Here is a 22,731-nt window from a genome sequence, read left to right on the forward strand (position 1 = left end):
AGATGAACCCTTCCTCCTGTCAGCCCAGGGGCTTTGCCCTTACCCTGGAGTAATGGTAGGCTCTCACTCCAACCTGATCCCCACATGCTGAGGAGCATTCAGCCCTCTGTACCCTTCTTGAAAGCTCAGATACTTTTTTTAAAAAAAGATTTTATTTATTTATTTGACAGAAAGAGACACAGCGAGAGAGGGAACACAAGCAGGGGGAGTGGGAGAGGGAGAGGGAGAAGCAGGCTTCCCACCGAACAGGGAGCCCGATGCGGGACTCGATCCCAGGACTCTGGGATCATGACCTGAGCCGAAGGCAGACGCCTAACCATCTGAGCCACCTAGGTGTCCCTCAGATACTTTTTTAAAGATGTATTTATTTGTTTTAGAGACAGAGCACAGTGGGAGGGGCAGAGGGAGAGAGAGAATCAGACTCCGCGCTGAGCGCAGAGCCTGAAGCCGGGCTTGATCTCATGGCCCTGAGATCACAATCTGAGTCAAAACCTAGAGTCAGACACTTAAACCGGCTGAGCACCCAAGGCGTCCCAAAGCTTCAGATATTTTGAATGACAGTGCCAACCGCACTGTAGGAAGTGATCAACGAGAGGTAGATCAGCATGGGATGAAGAGGATAATGAAGGAACAGTAACAGTGGCCAACACCAGAGGAGGAAAACCAGAGAAAGGACAGGGGCAGAGGGAGCAACACTGATGATGAAATAAGCAACAGCCACAATTCACTGAGCACTTACTACATGCCAGGCTCTAAGCACTTCACATGCGTGAACTTATTTAATTATTTGTACATTTTAAATGTACAAACTTTTAAATGTACAAATGTTCCCCAAGATATTTTTTAACTACAAAAGTAGAGAAAGATAGTAACTTACAGAGGAGAAACCCAGTCAACATGTGAAAAATTACCAGGAATAGGACATTATTGGCACCATAAACCTCCAACGTGATCCACCGAGGACAATACATCACTTCTGTGGTATTCTTGCCCAAAATACACAACTTCATTCTAATCGTGAGAAAACATCGAACAAACCAAAAATGAAGGACATTCAACTCTTCAAAAGCACTCTTCAAAAGTATTAAAGTCATAAAAGGCTAGGAAATGTGAAGAAACTGCAACAGATTGGAGGAGTCCAAGGAAAAATAACTCCTTGCCATGTGGGATCTTAAACAGGATCCTGGAACAGAAAACAGTGTAGGCAATAGAATGTTGATTTCCTGTTGCTGGTTCATCCAGTGCTGACTGTGACCACTGCAACACAGTCAGGGAAAGTTGGGTGGGGGGAGATGGGTACTCCCAGTACTACAACTTGCCAGTAAGTCAAAAATTAATTCAAAATTTAAAATTTTTAATTATTTTTGAATTTAAAGTTTTCTAAGTGCAAGATTTCCCCAAACAAATCAATCCCCCTCAGAAGAGTAACTTTAGTGAATTGGTCTACCAGCAGTGAAAAATGCCCAGACCTTGGATAAAGCAGAGAGTATTTTTGTCCGCCATATTGTTAGAAATTCACCACAACTGGGATTTTACTGCTTTAATAGCCCCTTTTTGTTAAGTGGGTCCTCAGGTGCAGGGAATGTACTGGCACCCATTTCAATAAGCATTTCTGCAGTTTCTGGAGGTGTGACCGTAAGATGGGCTGCCTCCGACCATGAAATGCTCCTCCCCAGCCTCGTGCACCAGCGGGCTCACAATGAAGTTGTTCTGCACCTTCTGTTTATTCTTCAACCCAGCAGGACTCAGGGAGTGAGAAAGTTCTCAGCTTTCTTGACAGTGCATCACAGCCCCCCTTCTTCATTCCTTCCATGGTGACTCACTTCTGGAGGCTTTCACAATCAAATAAATAAAGGCATTTCCCACCAACTTTAAGCTCGACAACTTCATCCCTCAATGTCCACCACTCCTTTCTCATATCCCACAGAGGAAAAACCAGTGTGACACTTTTGCTGTCTAAGCGGTTGGGGTCTGCCTACGTTTGATTATCTTCTTTATCTTTCTTTGTGCTTCTCTGGGTTTCTGCCATCTCACCAACCAGGCTGGCAACAGCAGATAGGAGGTTGCTGCTGAGAATCCTTAGCCCTGGCCTCCGGGCTGACTGCAGCTCCAGGAGCAGGCACATTGGTCCTCAAGTTTCCAGTGAGCAAAACAGGCAAGACTTGTACCTTGTCACTGTGCGGGACCTTGGCGCCTGTCATCTGGCTGCTGGGCCTCTGCCCAGTTAGGTCTCCTGCTAGGCCCCTGCAAGCCTGCCCCTAGGCTGTCTTTGTGCTGAGCCAGCACAGTTCTGTTTTCATTCCCTTCCGTCCACCCCATAGACTGGAAACAAATTATCCAACGATTAGTTAATACCTCATCCTTGTGCCACATTTTGCAAGGAGATGGGACACGTGGACAAAGGAATTCTGACCCCAGAACAAGAGGAGGCAGAGCCCGGGGGGCTATTGATTCCAAGGAGGCAAGGGCTGGGCCTTCCTCTAGCATCCAAGGACATTTTGGGTGGGGCCTAGTGAGGCTGGCAGGGCTTGATCACTTTGCACCCACCCAGGAATTTTTGGCAGCTGAAGGGGTGCAGCCTGGGTAGGGTCGGCTGTCTGCAAATGAAGCCCAGAGCCCCCTTCCAAGGTCACCTCCCTGGCTACTGAGCTTTGCATAGAGGGCTGCATGAAGCCTAAGGTAGAGGCAAACAGCTCTGCCCCCAGGCCCTTCCAGGCCAGTTCCAGTTGTCACCACCAGCAGATGAACAAACAGGGAGGACAAGGGGCACCATGTCACAGCACAGAGGGGACTGTGTTGAGGGGAGGAGGTCAATGTGGCGAAATGCTACAGAGGTCAGGAATGACGAGAATGACGAGGGCTGGGGCCTCCTGGCCCAGTTCAGGAGAGCAGGCAGTCGTAAGTGCTGGCCTCCGCCCCCTACTAAAATCACCTTGAAATGACAATAAAGGGATATAAAAATGAAGAAACCCAGGCAGCACTGGCAACAAGGATGTTACCATCAACAGAAAGATGGAAAATATACGCAATTGTATTATTGGACAAACTGGATAAGGGGAGGACAGCCCAGAACATGAACGAGGGAATGCTGCAGGGATATGGGGTTGGCCTTCCCAGGGGAGCCCCCAAAAGCTCCCAGCTTGGAGAAGACACTGGGGATGACTTACTGAGGGCCTGGCTGTACAAGAGCTGGACCAACCCCTCCAAACACAACACACACACACACACACACACACACAGCTGGGTGATCATGGGCTCAGATGCTTACATGCCAAGAAATGTTCCCTAAACTGAGCAGAGATAGTGTTCAGGGTAGGAGGAGAAGCTGAGTAGAACACCCTGAAACAGACCCAAAGCAAAAAGGAGAAAAGGCGGCTCCAGCATCTGGGGTCCAGTCTACCTGCTCAATCCCTGAAAGGATATGGGCCTAAACAGGACACTACTTATACAGACCCGCACTCAGCCTTCCAATGCAGAGAAGTAGTCTTTGGGGCAAACAGCCTTGAAAAGAAACCCTTCCCAGGAACTTATAGGAGTCAGTTCAGTACATTCATTCACAGAAGTGGCCAAGGATCATTTAGTTTTCTCTTCCATGAAAATTTAGGTGAAAAACAGGCGCTGGGTGGCTCAGATGGTTAAGCATCTGCCTTCGGCTCAGGTCATGATGCCGGGGTCCCGGGATTGAGCCCAAGGTCAGGCTGCCTTGGCTCAGCAGGGAATCTGCTCCTTCTGCCCCTCCATCCGCTCATGCTCTCTCTCTCTCAAATAAATAAAATCTTTAAGGTAAAAAATGCATAATTAAGGCCTGAGATACTTCAGTAAGAATTATCAAAATAAAACAGAGCTAACTCATCTAAGTCACTGCATCCACAAAGAACAGGCTGCTATGGAAAGAAGAGTAATAAAAGAACAAGATATTATTTGGGAAATTAAAAAGGAAAAAATATGGCCAAAATAAAAAAAAATTCTATAGAGGGCTAAGCAAAAGAATGGTTAAGACTAGAAACGAATTTTTCTTTCTTTTTGCTGCAAAAAGCTTTATTGTTTCCATTTGGTCCAGGCTTGGGAGAGGGCTCCAGGGTGGCTAAAAAGCTGCCTCGTGGCTGCAGGGAGAGGTTCTGGCACCAGCCCTGGCACCTGGGTGGGAGGGACGCCAGAGGGGCCCCTCAAAGCCTGCTGGGCCCCTCATTGTGTTCGAGGGTGAGCCTCTCCAAGAGATCCTCGCCCGGCCTGTGGAGGTGCGTTAGGTGGTGGCACATCTTCTTGATTACTTTCTCATTGTGGTTCTCCAGCAAGTCACAGAGATGGGGGCCTGTGTGCACAGAACCCAGGGTGTGCAGATTCAGACCCGCCTGGTTCAGGTTCCTCTCCAGAACTGGGGCGGCGTCCGTGGTGTCCAGGGTTTTCCAACACTCCTCTTGGACCGCTTCCGCACATCCTGGGAGAAGGCACAGCCTCCTCGCTGATTTTGCATCCTCAAGAGACGCTCATCACCCTTGTGCTTCTCCTCGGCCAACATGCAGAAGTGGCCCGCGCCCTCCAGAGCCACATCGTGGAGGCCAACATAGAAACCCGGAGAGAAGCAGGTGTAGGAGGCCTGCAGATGCACGCTGACCACAAGGGTGACGGCGGCCTCCACCTCAGTGGAATAATTCTGAGGAATCTGGGAGCTCACGGTTGATCGGTAATAAGGAGCTAAACTCAAAATAGCATGTTGGCTGGTCCCGGAGGCAGAGGATGGCTGAGAAGATGGCTCTGAAGGTTGTCATTGGAAAAGAGGTTGGAAGGGGGTTGGAGGCTGGTAGAAGGGGAGTCCCTGGGTCTGTTCTGTCCAAACACTGTTGAAGCAAGAGACAGATGGCCAGGACCTCAGGGTGCACTGCTGGAAACCAAATTATTTTTGTATTGGATTGCAGTGCAAGTTACAGCACACTCTAATTGACTAAAAAAATCATTGTATACTCAGAATGGGTCACTATCTTGGTGGGAAAATTATACCTCAATAAAGCGATTATAAGCAATAGCCCAGCCCCCTCAGCCTTAAGAGGGATCATTCTGGGGCATGTTTTCCACACTGTTCTCGAGATGTCCCATGGGCTGAGCTCCAGCTCCGTGGTAGCAGTTGGCTTAACAACACTCCTTGTTGGTTGCCTTCCTTCCCAACACCACCTCCTCCCCGAACCGTGTACCCAAAAAACTACTCGTGGTAGAATCCTTCTCTTAAGGTCTATTTCTGGAAGAACCCAAACCAAGGGCAGAATATTTTTTCATTTTGCTGCAAGTTAAGAAGAGGTGGTCAAGTTGGTGCAAGGATCAGGGTTACTGATGACATTTCAACAGAATGGTCAGGGAAGCCAATCTGGGGAGGAGCTTGGTGATGAACAGAAAGGGGATGTTAGTTGAAGACAGGCCAAGAAAAGGCATGTCACAGATGGTAGGTTACCAGGGCAATGAGAAGCCCTTGCTAACACTCAGGATGCAATTTCTTCATGTGGCTTCTGCTTGAGTATGACGAGGACGACAGCATTTCCCTGATGCAGGGCAGCTGTCGCAAAGCCGCAAGCACCTTTGTTCAACCACCAGGCCTCTGACTTAGAAATAAGCCCTTGGATTACAATCAAATTAGAAACTTTATTTTTGCTGCTTCGAAGCCAGTGCAATAAAACCTCCACAATGCACACTAGGTAGGAAGAAAGCAACTGCCAAAGCTCAAAAGCCACCATGGTTTCTTGGGTGGAAATTGCTAAACGGGGAAAGTCACACAAAAAAGTGAGAGAAGCAGAAAGTATTCCTCAAAAGGACTCCATTTTTTCAATTTAAGAGTTTTTTCCATTTCAGTTGCATATACGCACATATATATAGATATGCTATAAAGCACACACAGTAATGCTGTATTTCAATTATTCTAAGATGTAATATTTCACATTTTAATATCTCTGCAATTGAGGCATATCATACAATATAAATCATATTGAACTTTTAATGGTAAATAAAATATTACATCTTAAAATTAATAATTCATATCCAATGTGACCAGATTTTTTGGCTCCTTAAATATAAAATGCCTCATTCTTGGCCTCTTCTTTCCAAAGCATTACTTTAAGAACTGAATGAATCAGGACAAATACTTCAATTTTTTAGATTTACTGTTAACTCTAACAAGGTGAAGTTCTGCTTCAAGATTACTTGGCAGATGTTCCTAGCATTTAAAAAATATAACCAATATACAATTAACATTAAGGAGAAACTGAATTTACCCAATAATCACAGCCCAGAGCATGAGAAATGTTTTCAACTGTTCTGAACAAGAATTTTTACTTCATCTGACATTTTTCGTAAGAAGGCAAATCATATTGAATTAACATTTGGCCCAAGTAAAGGCTTCATTCATTTCACTTTTCCTGTGAGAATAAGTAATCCTTTGCCTTAATAAATGCATTTTCCCCTTTCTGCATCTGAGGGAACCAAGACAACCCAGAACACCAAATATTCTAGACCACTCTCAGTCAGGGTCAGGGGTAATAGCAGATGGTCACACTTGGGGAGGCCTTTAAATTTGGATTCAACTTCCAAGGGATGCAAAGTATTCCTTCAACCTCTTGCCCTTCTTTTCCATTCTCCTTTGACCAAATCAAGAAAGGAAACCAGGGTCAAGGATGTCTCCTTCATCCTTTTCCTCTTAACACCTGCCTGGGTTCATGAAAATTTAAAACCAGGCAATGCTCATTCGGCCTTGACCTTCAAACGTAAAATCAACATGATTTGGGAGTAGCCAAGAAAAACGTCCAAATGTGTTTCTGTTGAAGCCTCAATTGAGCAGTTCTCAGTGAATTAGACTGTGATGCTTATATCCATGAGGTGGAGGCTCAAGGGAGAATCCATCTTGTAAGCACCAAGAGAGGGCTTCATGTCCTTAAAGATCAGTTGGTAATCATAATGGAGCCCAAGGCACATGTAAAGCTCTAAAACCCAGTATATCCCATTGCTAAAAAGGACACAAACCCCAACATGGACATGGATTAGGATAATACAGTCTTTTAAGATGCCCCTTTAGAGGCAAGAATATACAATGGGGAAAAGACAGTCTCTTCAACAAATGGCGCTGGAAAAACTGGACAGCTACACGCAACAGAATGAAACTGAACCACTTTCTTACACCATATACAAAAATAAACTCAAAATGGATTAAGGACCTAAACGTGAGACCCGAAACCATAAAAATCCTGGAAGAAAACATTGGCAGTAATTTCTTTGACATCTGTAGCAACATTTTTCTAATCGGTCTCCTGAGGCAAGGGAAAGAAAAGCAAAACAAACTATAGGGACTACCCCAAAATAAGCAGCTTTTGCACAGCAAGGAAATCATCAACAAAACAAAAAAGGCAACCTACTAAATAGGAGAAAATATTTGCATGATATATCCAATAAGGGGTTAGTATCCAAAATATATAAAGAACTTCTACACCACCCCCCCCAAAAAATCCCATTAATAAATGGGCACAAGACATGAATAGACATTTTTCCAAAGAAGACCTACATATGGCCAACAGACATATGAAAAGATGCTCAACATCACTAATCATCAGGGAAATGCAAATCAAAACTACAATAAGAGAGCACCTCACACCTACCAGAATGGCTAGAATCAAAATGACAAGAAATAACCAGTTTTGGCGAGGATGCAGAGAAAAAGGAAACTTCATGCACCACTGATGGGAATGCAAACTGGTGGAGCCACTGTGGAAAAACAGTATGGAGGTTCCTCAAAAACTTACAAATGCCATACAATCCAGTAATTCCACTACTGGTATTTACCCACAGAAAACAAAAACACTAATTAGAAAAGATCTATGTACTTCTCTGTTTACTGCAGTACTATTTACAGTAGCCAAGGTCCAGATACGAAGATACGACACTCAAGTGTCAGCACATAGATGAAGGGGTAAAGATGTGGTAACATACACACAATGGATTACCCAACCATAACACAGAATGAGATCTCGCCATCTGTGACAACACGGATGGACCTAGAGAGTATTATGCTAAGTAAGTACCATATGATCTCACTTAAAGGTACAATCTAAAAAACAGACGAATAAACAAAACATAGAAACAGACCCATAGACACAGAGAATAACTGATGGTTGTCAGAGGGAAGAAGGTGGGAGGATGGGCAAGATGGGGGGAGGGGAGAGGGAGATACAGGTTTCCAATTGTGGAATGAATAAAATTCACAATGACAAAAGGTATAGCACAGGGAATATAGTCAGTGATATAATAATAGTGTTGTATGGTTGACAGACGGAAGCTACACTTGTGATGAGCACAGAATAATGTATGAAGAAGTTTAATCACTATGTTGTACACCTAAAACTTACTAACATGGTATGTTAACTACACTCAAAAAAATTTAAAAAGGTGCTGCTTTATTTCCAATTACATTTTCTACTCACCACAAATGGAAGCATAAATATTTATATTCCTCTTTCAAGACTCTAGATGGGAAAGCACTTCTAAGAATTTTAAATGCAAAGACAGAGAACCCACTGAGACAGAGAAAAAGTTATATTCTACTATATAAAAAAAGTTATTATACTACAGTAATAGTTTCTGGGGGGAAATGGTCTCTTTTGGGAAAATGTAATCAAACAAAGGAAACAAAAAGAGATCACAGATTATTACACATTACACATGACAATTAAAAATACAGTGACTTTATTTCCAGCTTTTTACAGTCCCCAGTATCACATGTGGTAAGAGGCATCATCTCTATAAACACAAAAATTTTTCAAGAAAGCATGTTACAAGAGAGTATATGTAAGCAACAGTTTGGCAGAATTATATCCACTCTAGTAGTTCAGAGCCCCCCACCCCCACAAAAAAGCCAAGTTTTAAAATGCAAAAATAACAGTTAGCTTTATTTAACATATGTTACACCTTAACACTTAAAATACCATGCTCTAGTTAAATATTTCATCAACAACACTGTATACAAATAAAATATTACACAAAATATATTTAAGAAAATGTTTTGGTCTTTGATCTGAATAAATAAAAACACAGGCACTTCTACACTGAGACAGGGAAGCAGTCACTACTCAGAATAATTTTGTATAAGCGGCATGTGAAAATATGGCAAGAATAGAATCCTGGAGTTTTAAACTAACAATCCACTCATGAGAAGGTCTGCAGTTTCCATCTTTTCACTTAAAGTTCAGAAATGACATATGCTTTCCTGGGTCAATTCAATTTTCATCTGACCACTACAGAATCATACTCATTACCGTCAAATACTAAAATTTGAGAACTATCATGATACCCCCCAGCACACCAAATACAAGAACAGTTAAACTTTCTCCTTAATACGGCCCCTAAGACCATAACAAGGTAAACCGGATAAATGTTACACACTGGTTCTCGTTTTGCAAAATTAACTGACCTGATTAACACAAGAAAACACCGTTGGGGTGGCAAGAAATTATGACAGAAGTTAATTTTTCTAGACAATTGAAAAAATTCATCCAAATTTCATGAAAATAAATGGAATTCCATTCAACAAAAACCACTGGATCGTATAAAACAAAGTCTTTGTAGCCAGTAAGTTTATAAACACGTAAATTGCAGATAATTCACTCATTATAATGGAAAGTAGGAATATGATATGAGGGCAAAAGATAAATAATCTAAAATGGTCAAATTCCAGAAACTTATGATTTCAGATAAGAAGGGAGGCAAATTAGAAAATAATGGCCATTAGCCACAGGAAGGATCAGAACCAATCATCCCACCACATCCTCCATAAAAAAAATTATAATCTTCTGCTTTACCTCTTCAGAAGGTACCACGCTAGAGGGTTTAGAGGTCCTCAAATGGATACTACTAATAAATGCAATTTTGATGGTTTAACATAGAAGTTACCCCTAATGTGAAAGAACACAACATGGGAACTATTCAAGATCAGTCTTTCTATGCAGAACTTAGTTCGTATGTATTTCAGCAATTTAAATGAGCATCTTGCAACCGAGACCAAATATTAATCATCTCTTGAGGTTTTCTACTATGTACTAACATCAAATCTACATAGGAACAAATGTTATTCTTGTTTTTCTCCTCTATATCAAATGTTTTGAAGCCTTTGTGTTTCTCCGGAACGAGGCCGAGCTTCTGAAGGCACATTCCAGTATAAACATCATCAATGGGGTAAAGAAGGACCTGGTCAGTGATGTTATACAGCCTCAGGGCCAGGTGGCCAGAGTAGAGGAACCCACCTCCCCCGGCATAAGGCGGATAGACGCCAGTGTAAACAACTTCTGGGATGTAGTACTTCAGTTTCTTATCCCGATGGGGTCCAGCATTGTGGATCACATCACCTATAAACAAATCTTTGGCTTTGTTCTTGGGTAAGCTATTCAAGTAATTCAGGATGTGATGGGTGTTCACAAAAACATCGTCATCGCCCTTGAAAACGAACTCAGCATTTGGGCAAGAAGTGCTCACCCACCTGAGAAAGAGCACTTCTTTCAGGGACAAGTTGAAGAAAGTGTCTCTGTAGTTCCACATAAGAATGTCTTGGTGCTTCTCACTCTCAAATTTCAGCATGTCTGACAGGTCTGGGTGGTTGTCCTCAGGCGGGGTCTGACCCAGTAAGAAGACTCTCACCACCGTCTGGTTCCCCACATTGGTTCCTCTGCCCCAAGATTCCCGAATTGCTTGCCTTCTAGCAAAATGTGGGATGAGGGACTTTATCGCCAGTATTAAGAAGGGTTTCTTTGCACATTTATCCGGTTGATCTATAAGTAGTGAATAATTTCGACATCTCAAATACAGCAGAAAGTCTTTAAATCTGTCTGGCAAATTGCTGAAACCTGAAACCACTGACATGACCCTCAGGTCAGGTTCACAAAAGTTTAGATGGCTTATGTTGGAAAACCCGTATACGTCCCCCGTGTGGTTGGCCAACACGTTCAAGATGGGATTGTACTGCCTGTTCAGCTTTTCTTGTTCTCTGTTCCAGTACGCCACTGGGGGGTCTGAGATCTTCCAGAACTTTTCTTTGGGTATTATTACTTCCCCTTTTCCATTTTTTTCTTGGCTGCTACTTCTGGAGACTTCCACAATCAAATAAATGAAGACATTAACCATCATCAGGATACCCAACAATTTTATTCTTCGACGTCCAACACTCATTTCTCATATCTGGAATAAAAAGGAGGAGCATTGTATTAATTAGATAATTATTAATTTGCATTTGCGGACATATGTCACTTGCCTCTTTATCTTCTCTGGAATAGTGGTTGAGAACACAGACTCTAGACTTGTACTGCCTAGGTTCAAATCAGGGCACTACCATTCTAGCTCTGTGACTGTGGGCAAATTGTATAACTGACGTCTCAGTTTCTCCATCTATAAGATGGGGACAATTACCCACTTCATAGGATGGTTGCGAGGGCTCTACGATTTTATATGTAAAGCTTTGGAAACAGTGGCTGGTCCATAGGAAGCAGTACATAAATGACTGTAAATAGTGTGGCTGTCTTATAGACACCTGAGGGCAAAGAGATGCATTTACTAAATAACCTCACAGGTGTGCAACTTCCTTGCTTGTAAGGACACACATACAAATCAGTGTGTTGCAAACTGATTTGCTCACAATTCATAGCAAATACATTTTATATCGTGACCCAGTAAACACACGTAACTGTATTTATATGTGTGTTACAACTGTGAGTTGCCATGTAATTCACAAAAATTTTCCATTTTGTTCTATTTCATTTTTTAGAATATGGTGGTCCCAACCCTGAATTGTTTCTCAACCCGCCATTTAACAGATGAAGAAAATAAGGCAAGGGAGACGGATTAAGATGTTTGCCCAGGGTTGCAGGGCTAGGAGGTGGAGGAGACACTAACCACACCAAATATTCAGAAAATGGAAAGCCTCACACCGGCTTTAATTGACTGGCCCAAAACTGAGAACGACCCAAATACCATCAACAGAAGAATGGATTATCAACTGTGGTATAGTCATACACTGGAATAACCCTCAGCAATAAAAAAGGAAATGACTTCTACTCGCAGCAACACTACAACACTGTGCATGAAAGACAGACCTCAGGGGCGCCTGGCTGGCTCAGTCAGAGGAGCATGTGACTCTTGATCTTGGGGTCCTACATTTGATCCCCAAGTTGGGTGTAGCGATTACTTCAAAGAGTGTTTAAAAAAAAAAAGATGATGATGATGACAACCTTGGGGCACCTGGGTGGCTCAGTCGTTAAGCATCTGCCTTCGGCTCAGGTCATGATCCCAGGGTCCTGGGATCGAGCCCCACGTTGGGCTCCCTGCTCAGCGGGGCATCTGCTTCTCCCTCCCCCACTCTTCCCCCCCCACCCCCTCATGTTCATGCTCTCTTTCTCTCTCAAATAAATTTTTTTAAAAAGAGAGAGAGAGAGAAGACCTGAAATTCCATTTATGTCAGGTTCAAGAAGGCAAGATTAATCTAGGACCTAGAAATCTGAAAATGATAGGGATCGATGTTTTGACTGGAAAAGGGCAGGAGGGAACTTTCTAGGGCATAGAAATGTACTATGTATGTCTTGGCCTGGACGAGGGTTTCATGGATGTATACATTTGTCAAAACTCAAACTGCATACTGAAGAGCTCTGCTGTTTATAGCAAAATGAAAAAGGAAAATGAAAATGACATTTTCGTGAAATATCAAAGGCCAAGAATAGATTTCAGGCTGTGGGCAACAGCAGAAAAGAAGAAAGAGTAATAAAATAGTTTGCTGGATATAACTCCAGAGTTCTAGCACTACTGAGATAGATGACCGACCACAAGAACAACCATTTCGATAAGCTCAACATTTAAAGACAGCCATAAAAAAAATAATAATAAATAAACAAATAAATAAAAGATAAGCCATTCGGCAATACACTGTAAGGAATTTTCTTATCAGGCTAATTCTACAACTGAGAATCTATTATTTAGAATTCCTAAGAACTATTGCATTCCAGGCACGGTGTAGTATCCTCTTTGATATGGTGAATCTATGAAGTAGGTGCTGTTACTTTTATTCCCATTTTATACCTGAGGAAACAGTTTTAAAGAAGTCGCTGTTAAAGGGCAGTGCTGGGTTCCAAGGCCACCAAGTCAATGAGGTTCCAAGGCCACCAAGTCAAATGGTAGCCACTCTCCTCCGACCTCTAGAAAGAAACAAAGCTGGGTGCCCATTTTAATCAAGGGTAGTGTTTATTATTATTTTTTAATATAAGAGGATTTTTAGGTTTACTGGGTTCTAACAACTAGTCCCAAGGTAGAAATGTTTGTCATGCTGAGAATGCTGCTAAGTTATCACATGCTGGACAGCCCAGATTAGATGGGTTGGAATTCACAAGTTCTTCTGTGTCTCTTAAAATCTGTCTAGTAGATCCCTATCTAGTTGCTTGTGTTTACCACTGCTAAATAGCTTTGGTTATAGACACAGCAGTAAAAGATGTTTAAAACAACAACAACAACCGGGGCACCTGGGTGGCTCAGTAGTTAAGCATCTGCCTTCAGCTCAGGTCATGATCCCGGGGTCCTAGGATCGAGTCCCGCATCGGGCTTCCTGCTCAGCTGGAAGCCTGCTTCTCCCTCTTCCACTCCCCCTGCTTGTGTTCCCTCTCTCGCTGTGTCTCTGTCAAATAAATAAATAAAATCTTAAAAAAAAAAAAATCCCCTATCCCATACCCCCACACCCCTAAAGCTTTTGCATATCTAGAAAAGAAGGTAGATGACAATGTGGGAGCCCTCAGCTCACCCAGTAAGCAGCTCCCCCATCGCCACCCCCATTTCTCCCCTCACTTCTCAACCACTACCCACCTCCACCCCTCAAGAATCCCACCACTTAGCCACCAAGAAAGGGCCATTTTAAAAAATATTTTATTTATTTATTTATTTAGAGAGTGAACAAGCAGGGGCGGGGGGGGGGGGGTGGACGGAGAGAATCCCAAACAGACTCCCAAGGCAGGGCTCGATCTCATGCCCCCGAGATCATGACCTGAGCCAAAATCAAGAGTCGGACACTTAGGGGCACATGGGTAGCTCAGGATTAAGCGTCTGCCTTCGGCTCAGGTCATGATCCCAGGGTCCTGGGATCGTGCCCCGCATTGGGCTCCTACTCAGTGGGAAGCCTGCTTCTCCTTCTCCCACTCCCCCTGCTTGTGTTCCCTCTCTCGCTGTCTCTCTCTGTCAAATAAATAAATAAATAAATCTTAAAAAAAAAAAAAAAGAGTTGGCCGCTTAACTGACTAAGCCACCCAGGCACCCCAAGAAAGGGCCTTCTTAAACTTCCTCCAGAGAAGGCAGTTTAAAAAAACCACAAGACATTTCTTACTCCTTGATTCCAGTTTGAAAGGTCCCCAAGGCACACACAACCTGAATAATTCAAACACCCACACCCAAGTCTAGAGTGCATACCCTCCTTAGGTCAGCTCCTTTCAAATGAGCTTTTGGGCAAATCTAAGGAGCAAACTGAAGGTCTCAGTCCAAGACACCTTTGGCAACTTAAACCTCTTTGCTCTGGGCCTTACTTATAAGGAGAGGAGAACTCAAATGGACACTCAGAATGTACCTGCATGGGGTACCTCATGCAGGTAAAGAAATAGCCATCTTTTAAGAAAATAAATCATAATTTTAAGGGTTTTTTTTTTGTTTTTTGGGGGGTATTTTTTTGGTTTCTAGATGAGACAAAATGGTTTTCAAAAACAAGTGATTCTCTCTAAATTGGGATAACTCTCCTAAAGCTACAGTAGCACTTGGCCCCATATCTCTGATGTCTACATCTTGGGTGCTTCACATAAACAGCCTGAAGGAAGGGCAATAAGGAAAAGAATGAGGGTGAATGGAGAAAGCCTACAATGAGGAAAAAGATTTGGAAGGTACTCAGGAAAAAACAGCACACACTGTGAACAGCCAGCTACTAAAATTTTCAACTCAGAAAAGGAATATGGGTATCAGTAGACTACTTCTGAAAGTTCTAGAGTAAGAGAGATCAGCTTAAGGAAGAAAAAAGGGAAGCACAGAACTCTACATAGCAGGTTGTGAACCTGTGAGTTAATTTTCCTAAGTAAAGATTCCGGGAGAATAATATATGAGATGACTGTAGATAAATGAGCTGGTTGTACATCCAGGTTATGGGGCAGGGCTATGGCTATTTGGAACCCGGCCATAACTGTCTGAGTGATAGTCTGAAGTTTCTGTCATGGAAAGCACCGTTCCTTCTTTTGGGAATACTCTGAGAAATACATTAGGCTTGCCAACCGTGGCCAAGATTTCCAACTTCATCCACTGCAATTCAAGCTTTTATTTCCATGACCAAGACCCAGCCAGGACTTCCATCACCTTGGCCAAGACAGGGCTCTGTGGCTCTCAAAGGGACACCATCCCCACCTTCTATCTGCTCAAGGATTCCAGACCGCAGAGTGTTTTCTTGTGCAATTCTCATTTGCACCCTCTAAGGGAAGCTGAAAGGAGAGCCCCTTAACAGTGAGAAAAGTGGGGGCCCACAGACGGTTAACTGAGCTGCCTAAATGTTACACAGGAGTTAAGTGACAAGGGTGACATGATGCAGCTTTCTGGTTACCAACCCAGGGCTCTCTGGATCTCCTTTTTCTACAAGGCACGGCCACATTCTTGTAACCTGACCCAGGTAGGTCAACAGCTAAGTCTCAAGGGCTGGCTCAAGACTAAAAAAAAAAAAACCCAAAGCACAGGAAAACTATTTGTTAGTTCAAATGTACCCCAGGTACATTTGATCATTACCAAGACTCTCCCAAGAATGGGAAATGGGAGTGCCTAGAAGCTCCCAGCCCCCCTTCTGAGAATGGGCCAGCCCTCCCAGGTCCAAATTCCCAAACATGCAGCTCAGGCTAACTCTTAGCACTACTTGCTAAGGGGCATTTCTTCCAACTTGAGAAGGAAGGATGGGAAAACCAAGATTCTCAATTATACATTTCCATCAAGTTGAAATGCCCTCTTTCATTCGTGACCTGGGCACGGTTCCTCGCGTGAGAACTCTTAAAACAAACCAAAGTTCATGGAAAGGAGGATAAAACAGTGACCCCCATAAAAATATCTGTGGGAAAAAGCTCTCTGAATATCTGACTAAATAGTCCCATTGCAGACATAAAACCAATACGTGTCCTTTTCTGAGCAGGAAGTTACATTGCTTAAAAAGAATTTGAGTAAGAAAACTTACCCCAAAGCTGGGGAAGATGTTATACAACCCTTACTGTGAAACACAGAATTTTTATGGTGAGTAACAGAAATAAGAGAAAATCCCATATTGCAAACAAAGAATAACCTTAGCTTTTCACCTTGTGCCTGGGAGCAAAGCCTCCCCCCAATAAGGTCTGAACAGTTTTGAAATTTCTAAAACACTTCAGTTGGTTCTGTTTAATGGAAAAGAACTTCCTTCTTTATTTTGCAGTTAAAATATTTAGAAAAGCAAGGTAGAAACAGGAAAAATTCACTTGTTAGCTGAAAATGGATTACAAAACAGCACAGATATTATGCTTAAACTATGTGAAAATTCAGATAAAATAACCACACAAAACCCAAACTGGTTTAATCGGGGTGGTAGGATTGTAGGTTATTTGAACATTCTTTAATGCTGCCACACCATGTCCATCTTTGAACAGCCTCTACCGCACACATCTAGCCCTGGGGTTGGGGTGGGTAGTATAGCACACACACAATTCCTAATGCTGGGCCCCCATTTTTATGAAGCTAGCTGAGTTATGGCCTCAGTCCCACAGTCACCCCCGCAGGGTTCAGCAGAGGCTCTGTGACAATGTCCATCCCCAGCCCATCTGACAGCTTTCCTTGGGCCTGTGCTCTTTATCTGAAGCCAGCTATTAGGAAGGACTACGAACACACACATGCCCTATTTTAGTAAATACTTAGGTACCTGCCAGGCACCAGCAATCCCGTGAGGTAGGTACTCTCAGAGAGGTGATTTAACCTGCCCAAGGTCACACAGTTGGTAAATGGCGGAGCCAGGATTCAAACCCAAGCAGTTTTAAACCCTGATACAAGTGAACGCTGCCACACAGGGTTATGACTAATGGGACATTAGTCTTATTTTCCATGGCTAATTTCCTTAAAAATTATTAAATATTTTAAAGCTTTACATTTATACATTCGAACTTACAAAACTACCATGAGTCAAAGCCAGATATGGGAGGCAGGGTGGTAAATAAGTAAACTTCATTAATGATTCCTGTATAAGCAAAATTCTGGGCAAAACCTTCACATACCTCATTTCATTTCCCAGTATGCAGTCCATGCAATCCCAGTATTTCATTCAGGGACACTAGAGTGGGAACCATGGAAGGAGATGATCCTAAAAGGTTTCCTCCAGTTCTGAACGCCCTAGAAACACTGAAACAAAGTGCTGGCCAGAAAACATTTTAATGTGGCCATCAACAGCCAGAAGGACTCATTCTCAAAACTCCAAATCAGGGATATTCTCTCTCTCTCTCTCTCTCTCTCTCTCTCTCTCTCTCACACACACACACACACATACACACACACACACACACACACACACACACACACACACACACAGCCAAGTTTAAAAAGAAAGGCAAGACCTTCTGGTAACCATTATGTAAAATAAGCAGCCACCCCTGTCCAGTCAGGCTAAGGCAAGGAGGCTTGAAATCCAAGCTCTTGACTCAACCACAGTATGGGTTAGCAGCCTTCGTGTCCAGTAGCCCCTGCTTCCTGCTCACTCTCCCGCACAAAGCAGACACACAAACCCTCAAGGGGCAGAGAGCCCAAGTCCACTGCCATATCACGAGGACAGATGTACGTACACGTTTTGGAGGACTGGCAGATCATTCTGTCGGCCCGCTGCTCTCCCCCACCCTCCAGGAGCCTGGCGAGAGTGGCTCTCCTAAAAGCCTTACCTCCCAGGCTGTTCCCATCTGTTGCCTGGTCCCTGCCAGCCCTTTCCAGGCTCTGCTCTGATAAATAGAGACAGGGACAGTTTGCAGCTAAGTGGTTCTGGGGGAGAGAACTCATGCAGACAGTGGGGTGATCAGGGTGTGAGGGAAGCAGCTCAGTGGGAACAGAAGAGCTGGGCTATACCTAGAACCTGTTCCTTAATAGGAACAAGAAGCCCGGCCTGGGTTCTTGCCAGGGCTGGGGCAGGGAGGTCCAAGACTTCCCCCATAACCTCACCTAGAAGCTGGCGCAGAGGGAACACGCATGTGTCTCTGACGTTGCTTTCCCATCTCTAAGTCACGGAACAACTACCAGCTACATGCAAGGGATCTGGTTCATAGTCATTAGTATGAGTATTAGTACTTCATGTTTGAAATTAAAAGGGAAAAGAACATATAATGAATCTGCTCACGCATACATCCCCACAGGCAACATTATACATGAAAGTGGTAGGACATGTTCTCGTCCCCAACTGATTACAGTTCCCCAAAGCCCAGTACGGCTGATGTCCTCAAGTGGTATTTATCATTTAAGATAAAATTATCACTAAGTTCATTCTTCAAATAAACATGTACAGAACTTTCAGAAATGGGGAAAGAAGAAAACTTAACAAATGATGACAGGGAATTAATCCTTCCAGAGGCCATCTTGACCCTGCCTTTAGTAAAACTGACAACAGTTTTAGATGTTCAGTGTAAAAGATCATGTAGCTATAAAACAAGGCTGGTAGATATTTGAGGATAGAAATGTCCCAGATCCATTTTCACTTTGAAGGTCAGCCTGGCATCTGGAGTCAGCCCAGAATTAAATTCTGGTTACGCTACCTACTAGCTGTGTGACCTTGGGCAAGTTACTTGACTTCCCTGAGTCTGTTTCCTCATTTGTAAAATGGGGAAGCTATAACCTACCATTCTAGTCTGTTGTCTACCACTCCATGGGCATTCAATAGTGCTCCTTCAAGGGTTCTGATTCCTCCAACACCAAGCACATTTCTCAAGTTTTGTCGTTCATTGCCCCTTTTATAAATTCTCCCTCTCTAGAAACCCATCTATCCACTACCTTAAACATCACCTCCAAAAGGAAGACCACAGGTCGGCCCAGTTAACTCCAGATATTAGCTTCTAAATGCTTTGTAGGGTCCCTCTTCCCAGGTCCCCTATTTGTAATGGGTCGATTTCACAGGCACCTGGAGGTACACCCCAGAATTCCTTTGAACTGCTGCTCCTTTATGCTGTCCCCGTCCAACCAGGAGCTGAGGCCCGTGTTCCCACATGACTTGCACCTCCTCGTCACCTCTCCTCTATTCTGTGCAGGCTCTAACACTGGCTGCCGCAGACAGCCTACTGCCTTACTGTCCAACACGTTCCCAGATACACCCTCCCCACCAGCTACCCTGTACATGCACACTCTCCCTGCTCATGCTGTTCCCTGGTTTGGTCAAACCACCACCAGCAAGCTACAGCTCCCTCAAAGAGTTAACTACCTGTGTTGTCTTCTAAAACTCCTCTCCTCTCCATTCCCAGGGCTAGAGCTCAGGGCCTCAGGGCCTCTTCCCCTCTTCTACAAGACCTCCCTTGAAGGGATATGCCCCAGCCCAAACACCAGCCTCAGTGCTCTCACTCACATGGCCTTCTGGTCCCAGCCAGGGCACTTCCTAATGATTCCGACTTCCCTCCACCGTCTTCAGCCAACATCCCCCATCTGCACACCATCCACACTTGAACATTAAAACACAGCAAACACATTTCTCTTCCAGAAAAATCTCAGCTTCGCTCTGCCATCTACAGAGTGCCCTCCTTTTGCAAAGGCCTTTCTGAAGAGCTTCTCTTCCTTCCAAATAAATTAGTTCCAGTGTCACCTCCTGGCTGGAGCACCCACCTCCCAGGAGTTAGGGCATCCTCTCCTGATTATGTTGGCCTACACCTGGGCATATTCCATAACAAGGTCTTCCCACGATACCACCATTAGCCCAGCCCCACCACGTGGCACCTGAGAGTCATTCCACATTTGCTAAATGGACAGATATTTTGGTCATCTGGCCAAGTTCATTGAATATAGTGAGACAGTCAGTAGAAACTGGATTAAACATATACACCTTTTCTCCAAAGAGGTAACACTGGAAAATCACTTACTTAGTGCTCATAAATAACACGCACATGTATTTATATAAACCTCTTTTCAAAAAAGTACTAAAGTACAATAGAAAAAAATTTGAAGGATTTTTTCTAGAGTTAAGAGAGAGATGAATTGCAGGAGTAATGAGTCTGTATTAAATCTAGGAGTTCGGGGACAAAATCGGAAGAGTTAAACGGGGATGGACACTATGGCCCAGCCCCTCATTTCCCACAGTCAGCCCCAGGCCCACCAATGCATGGGGAATGACCCTGTGCAGGGTGGGGGAGGGAGGTGGAAACGCATGTGCGTGGGATTCAGGTGAGGGCTCCGTCCCTCCCCCTGCAGCAGACCCTTCTCTGTCCTATCCCCAAACAGGGGAGCCTCCACACCTCCTTCCTGGCGAGGGGAGGACCTTGAGCAATTGTTACCCCCATCACGGCTCTGACAGTAGAGGCCTAGGGCGAACATGCCTCAAGGAAGGAAGGCTCTTGGTACAGACTTAAAATTTGAGGGGCACCCACTTTCCTAGGTGGGAAATCATCTTAGAAAAGAAATGCTGAAAGGCAGGCAGTTGCTTCCTGTGGAGGCCTTTTTTTTGAGAGAGAGACAGAGAGAAAGAAAGAGAAAATCTTAAGCAGGCTCTTCGCCCAGCGCAGAGCCCTATGCGGGGCTCAATCTCATGACCCTGAGGTTGTGACCTGAGCCAAAATCAAGAGTTGGATGCTTAACTGACCGAGCCACCCAGGCGCCCCATCCCTGTGGAGCTTAATGTGTGCTGGAAGCCGCTGTTAGGAGCTGTACATGGCTATGCCTTGGTAAGTTTCCACTCCAAGCCCCAGGACCTATCTACAAACAGTGCAGTCTGGCAGGCTCTCAACAGGCCCTGAGAGAAATCCCCAGATTTCTCTCCGATCCATCCTTCTGTTTGCTTAGTTGGGTTACACGGGATGCATGTCAGTCTGGGTCTGAGCAGGAGGCAGAAACCACACAAGTTTAAGCACAAGTTTCAGAATCTGGTAACTGAGTAAGTATTAAGATGGAATAGAATTCTAAAGAGTAGGCTTCGGCAGATGAAAAGTACCGGAAAAAGGACAAACGTGGAACAGAGGTTCAGAGCTTATTTGAGAAGATATGGATGGCAGAAAAGTTCCCGGGTTCCCAGGCCAAAGATGGTCCAGTGCCCAGGAAAGCAGGAACAACCCTCTGGGGTGCAGGAACAAACCCTGGAACACACAGGGTCCCCATCAGGAGAATGAGAGAAAACAAGCCTTGGGGGGCATGCAGAGAGAACAAGGGTGCAGAGGGCGTCACCACGCACAGTGAATCCAGAGTGCTGCAGGAACCAGGAAGTGGGGAGACTCCCTTCTACGGCAGGTTAGCATGTCAACATATGGCTTAGACGAGAGCAGCTCATGGCCACAGCCTGGGACAAAGACCAGGTGGCCAGGATCATGAAGCTCCAGTATGAACACACGTGGGGCTAACGAGGGGGGAGGGAAAGGGAAGCAGTGACCTGGGGTGAGCCCAGTCTCCCCCATCCTACCACTGTTGCCAGAGCTGGAAAAAGCCATGCCCTGTAGGCCCCTAGGCGTGCAAAACAGCAGGTTCTACAGAAGCCTGGTTCTAGACCCTGGGAACCAGGAAGGAAAATCCCATGCTTCTGCAACATCCTCTTCAGAGCCTCAACTTACAGAAGGCAAAGGTAAAATATCTGAAGGCCCTGATCCATTTTCACATATCAGCAACACAGGGTGAATCTGGAGCTGGCACAAGTTCTCTGTCTCTCAGTCACCGACCCAAATTCGTCTCCAAGCATACTTTTATCTGAGTGTGAAGTTAGGAGGAAAGGTTTATCATAAAACATGGGTCTGATACGGTGAATCAGCAGATAGGCAACACATAGGTGACCATCCATGAGTGGACAGCAGAGGTCAAGGCAGGGCCTGAGTGAGGCACAGGGCATCTGCAGGCAGAGGTAACACAGCCAGTCTGTGGGCTCGGAGACCACACTGGGAAGAGGAGGTAAGTGCTGGTGGGCCCAGGGCCTCTCCCCAGAAGAGGACCCATAGCTGTGCCTCACTTACAAGTGCAACCACTGGAGAGGTTGCCGGAATGTGTTCTCCTTCTTTCACAGGCCCTCTATTTAAAAAAAATAAAGAAAAGAAAATGCACTAAATCACACAGGAATATGAAATAAGGGAAAATGAAGAACTCCAAATTGATGTCCACGTTGAGAAACAAAACAGGTGGCTTCTGCATTCACTGAGATTTTTAGTTTTAGTAGGAGAGGGAGGGGACAGAGGGGGAGAGAATCTTCAGCAGGCTCCACGCACAGCACGGAGCCTGATGCAGGGCTCGATCTCACAACGCTGAGATCATGACCTGAGCCAAAAGCCGAAATTGAGTCGGATGCTTAACGAACTGAGCCACCCAGGTGCCCCACTGAGATTCAATTTCCGTACAGCAGATGCAGTTCACAGAGGAAAGAGCATGATCTGAGAAGTCTGTCACCTATCAGCAGAGCTCTCGTGCATCTCTACTGGAACACAGGAATCTGTTCTGGCTTACCAATCACGACCAGTGAGTTGTCTGTGATTTTCCACATAATCAAAAAACATTGATGAACAACCT

At 44.4% G+C, this 22,731-nt stretch overlaps 1 protein-coding gene and 1 pseudogene across 2 annotated transcripts in view; both read right to left on the reverse strand.

Annotated features, from left to right (window-relative positions):
• Positions 1 to 4,016: 4,016 nt before the first annotated feature.
• Positions 4,017 to 4,762, reverse strand: LOC113937788 (annotated as a pseudogene).
• Positions 4,763 to 8,698: 3,936 nt separating this feature from the next.
• The window catches only part of B3GNT2 (UDP-GlcNAc:betaGal beta-1,3-N-acetylglucosaminyltransferase 2), a 28,156-nt gene continuing 14,123 nt past the window's right edge, over positions 8,699 to 22,731 (reverse strand). Inside the window, exons 1-2 of one of the 2 annotated variants that reach the window (XM_027620440.2) lie at positions 17,295 to 17,395; positions 8,699 to 11,196 (exon numbers count right to left, since the gene is read on the reverse strand). In XM_027620440.2, the coding sequence (XP_027476241.1) occupies positions 9,994 to 11,187 (1,194 nt within the window). In that variant the 5' untranslated portion in view covers positions 11,188 to 11,196; positions 17,295 to 17,395 and the 3' untranslated portion in view covers positions 8,699 to 9,993. Of the gene's footprint in view, positions 11,197 to 17,294; positions 17,396 to 22,731 lie in introns of those variants that run through there. The other variant, XM_027620439.2, reaches the window with a different exon arrangement.

This window comes from Zalophus californianus, chromosome 8 (assembly GCF_009762305.2).
Source record: "Zalophus californianus isolate mZalCal1 chromosome 8, mZalCal1.pri.v2, whole genome shotgun sequence".
Lineage (NCBI taxonomy): Eukaryota > Metazoa > Chordata > Mammalia > Carnivora > Otariidae > Zalophus > Zalophus californianus.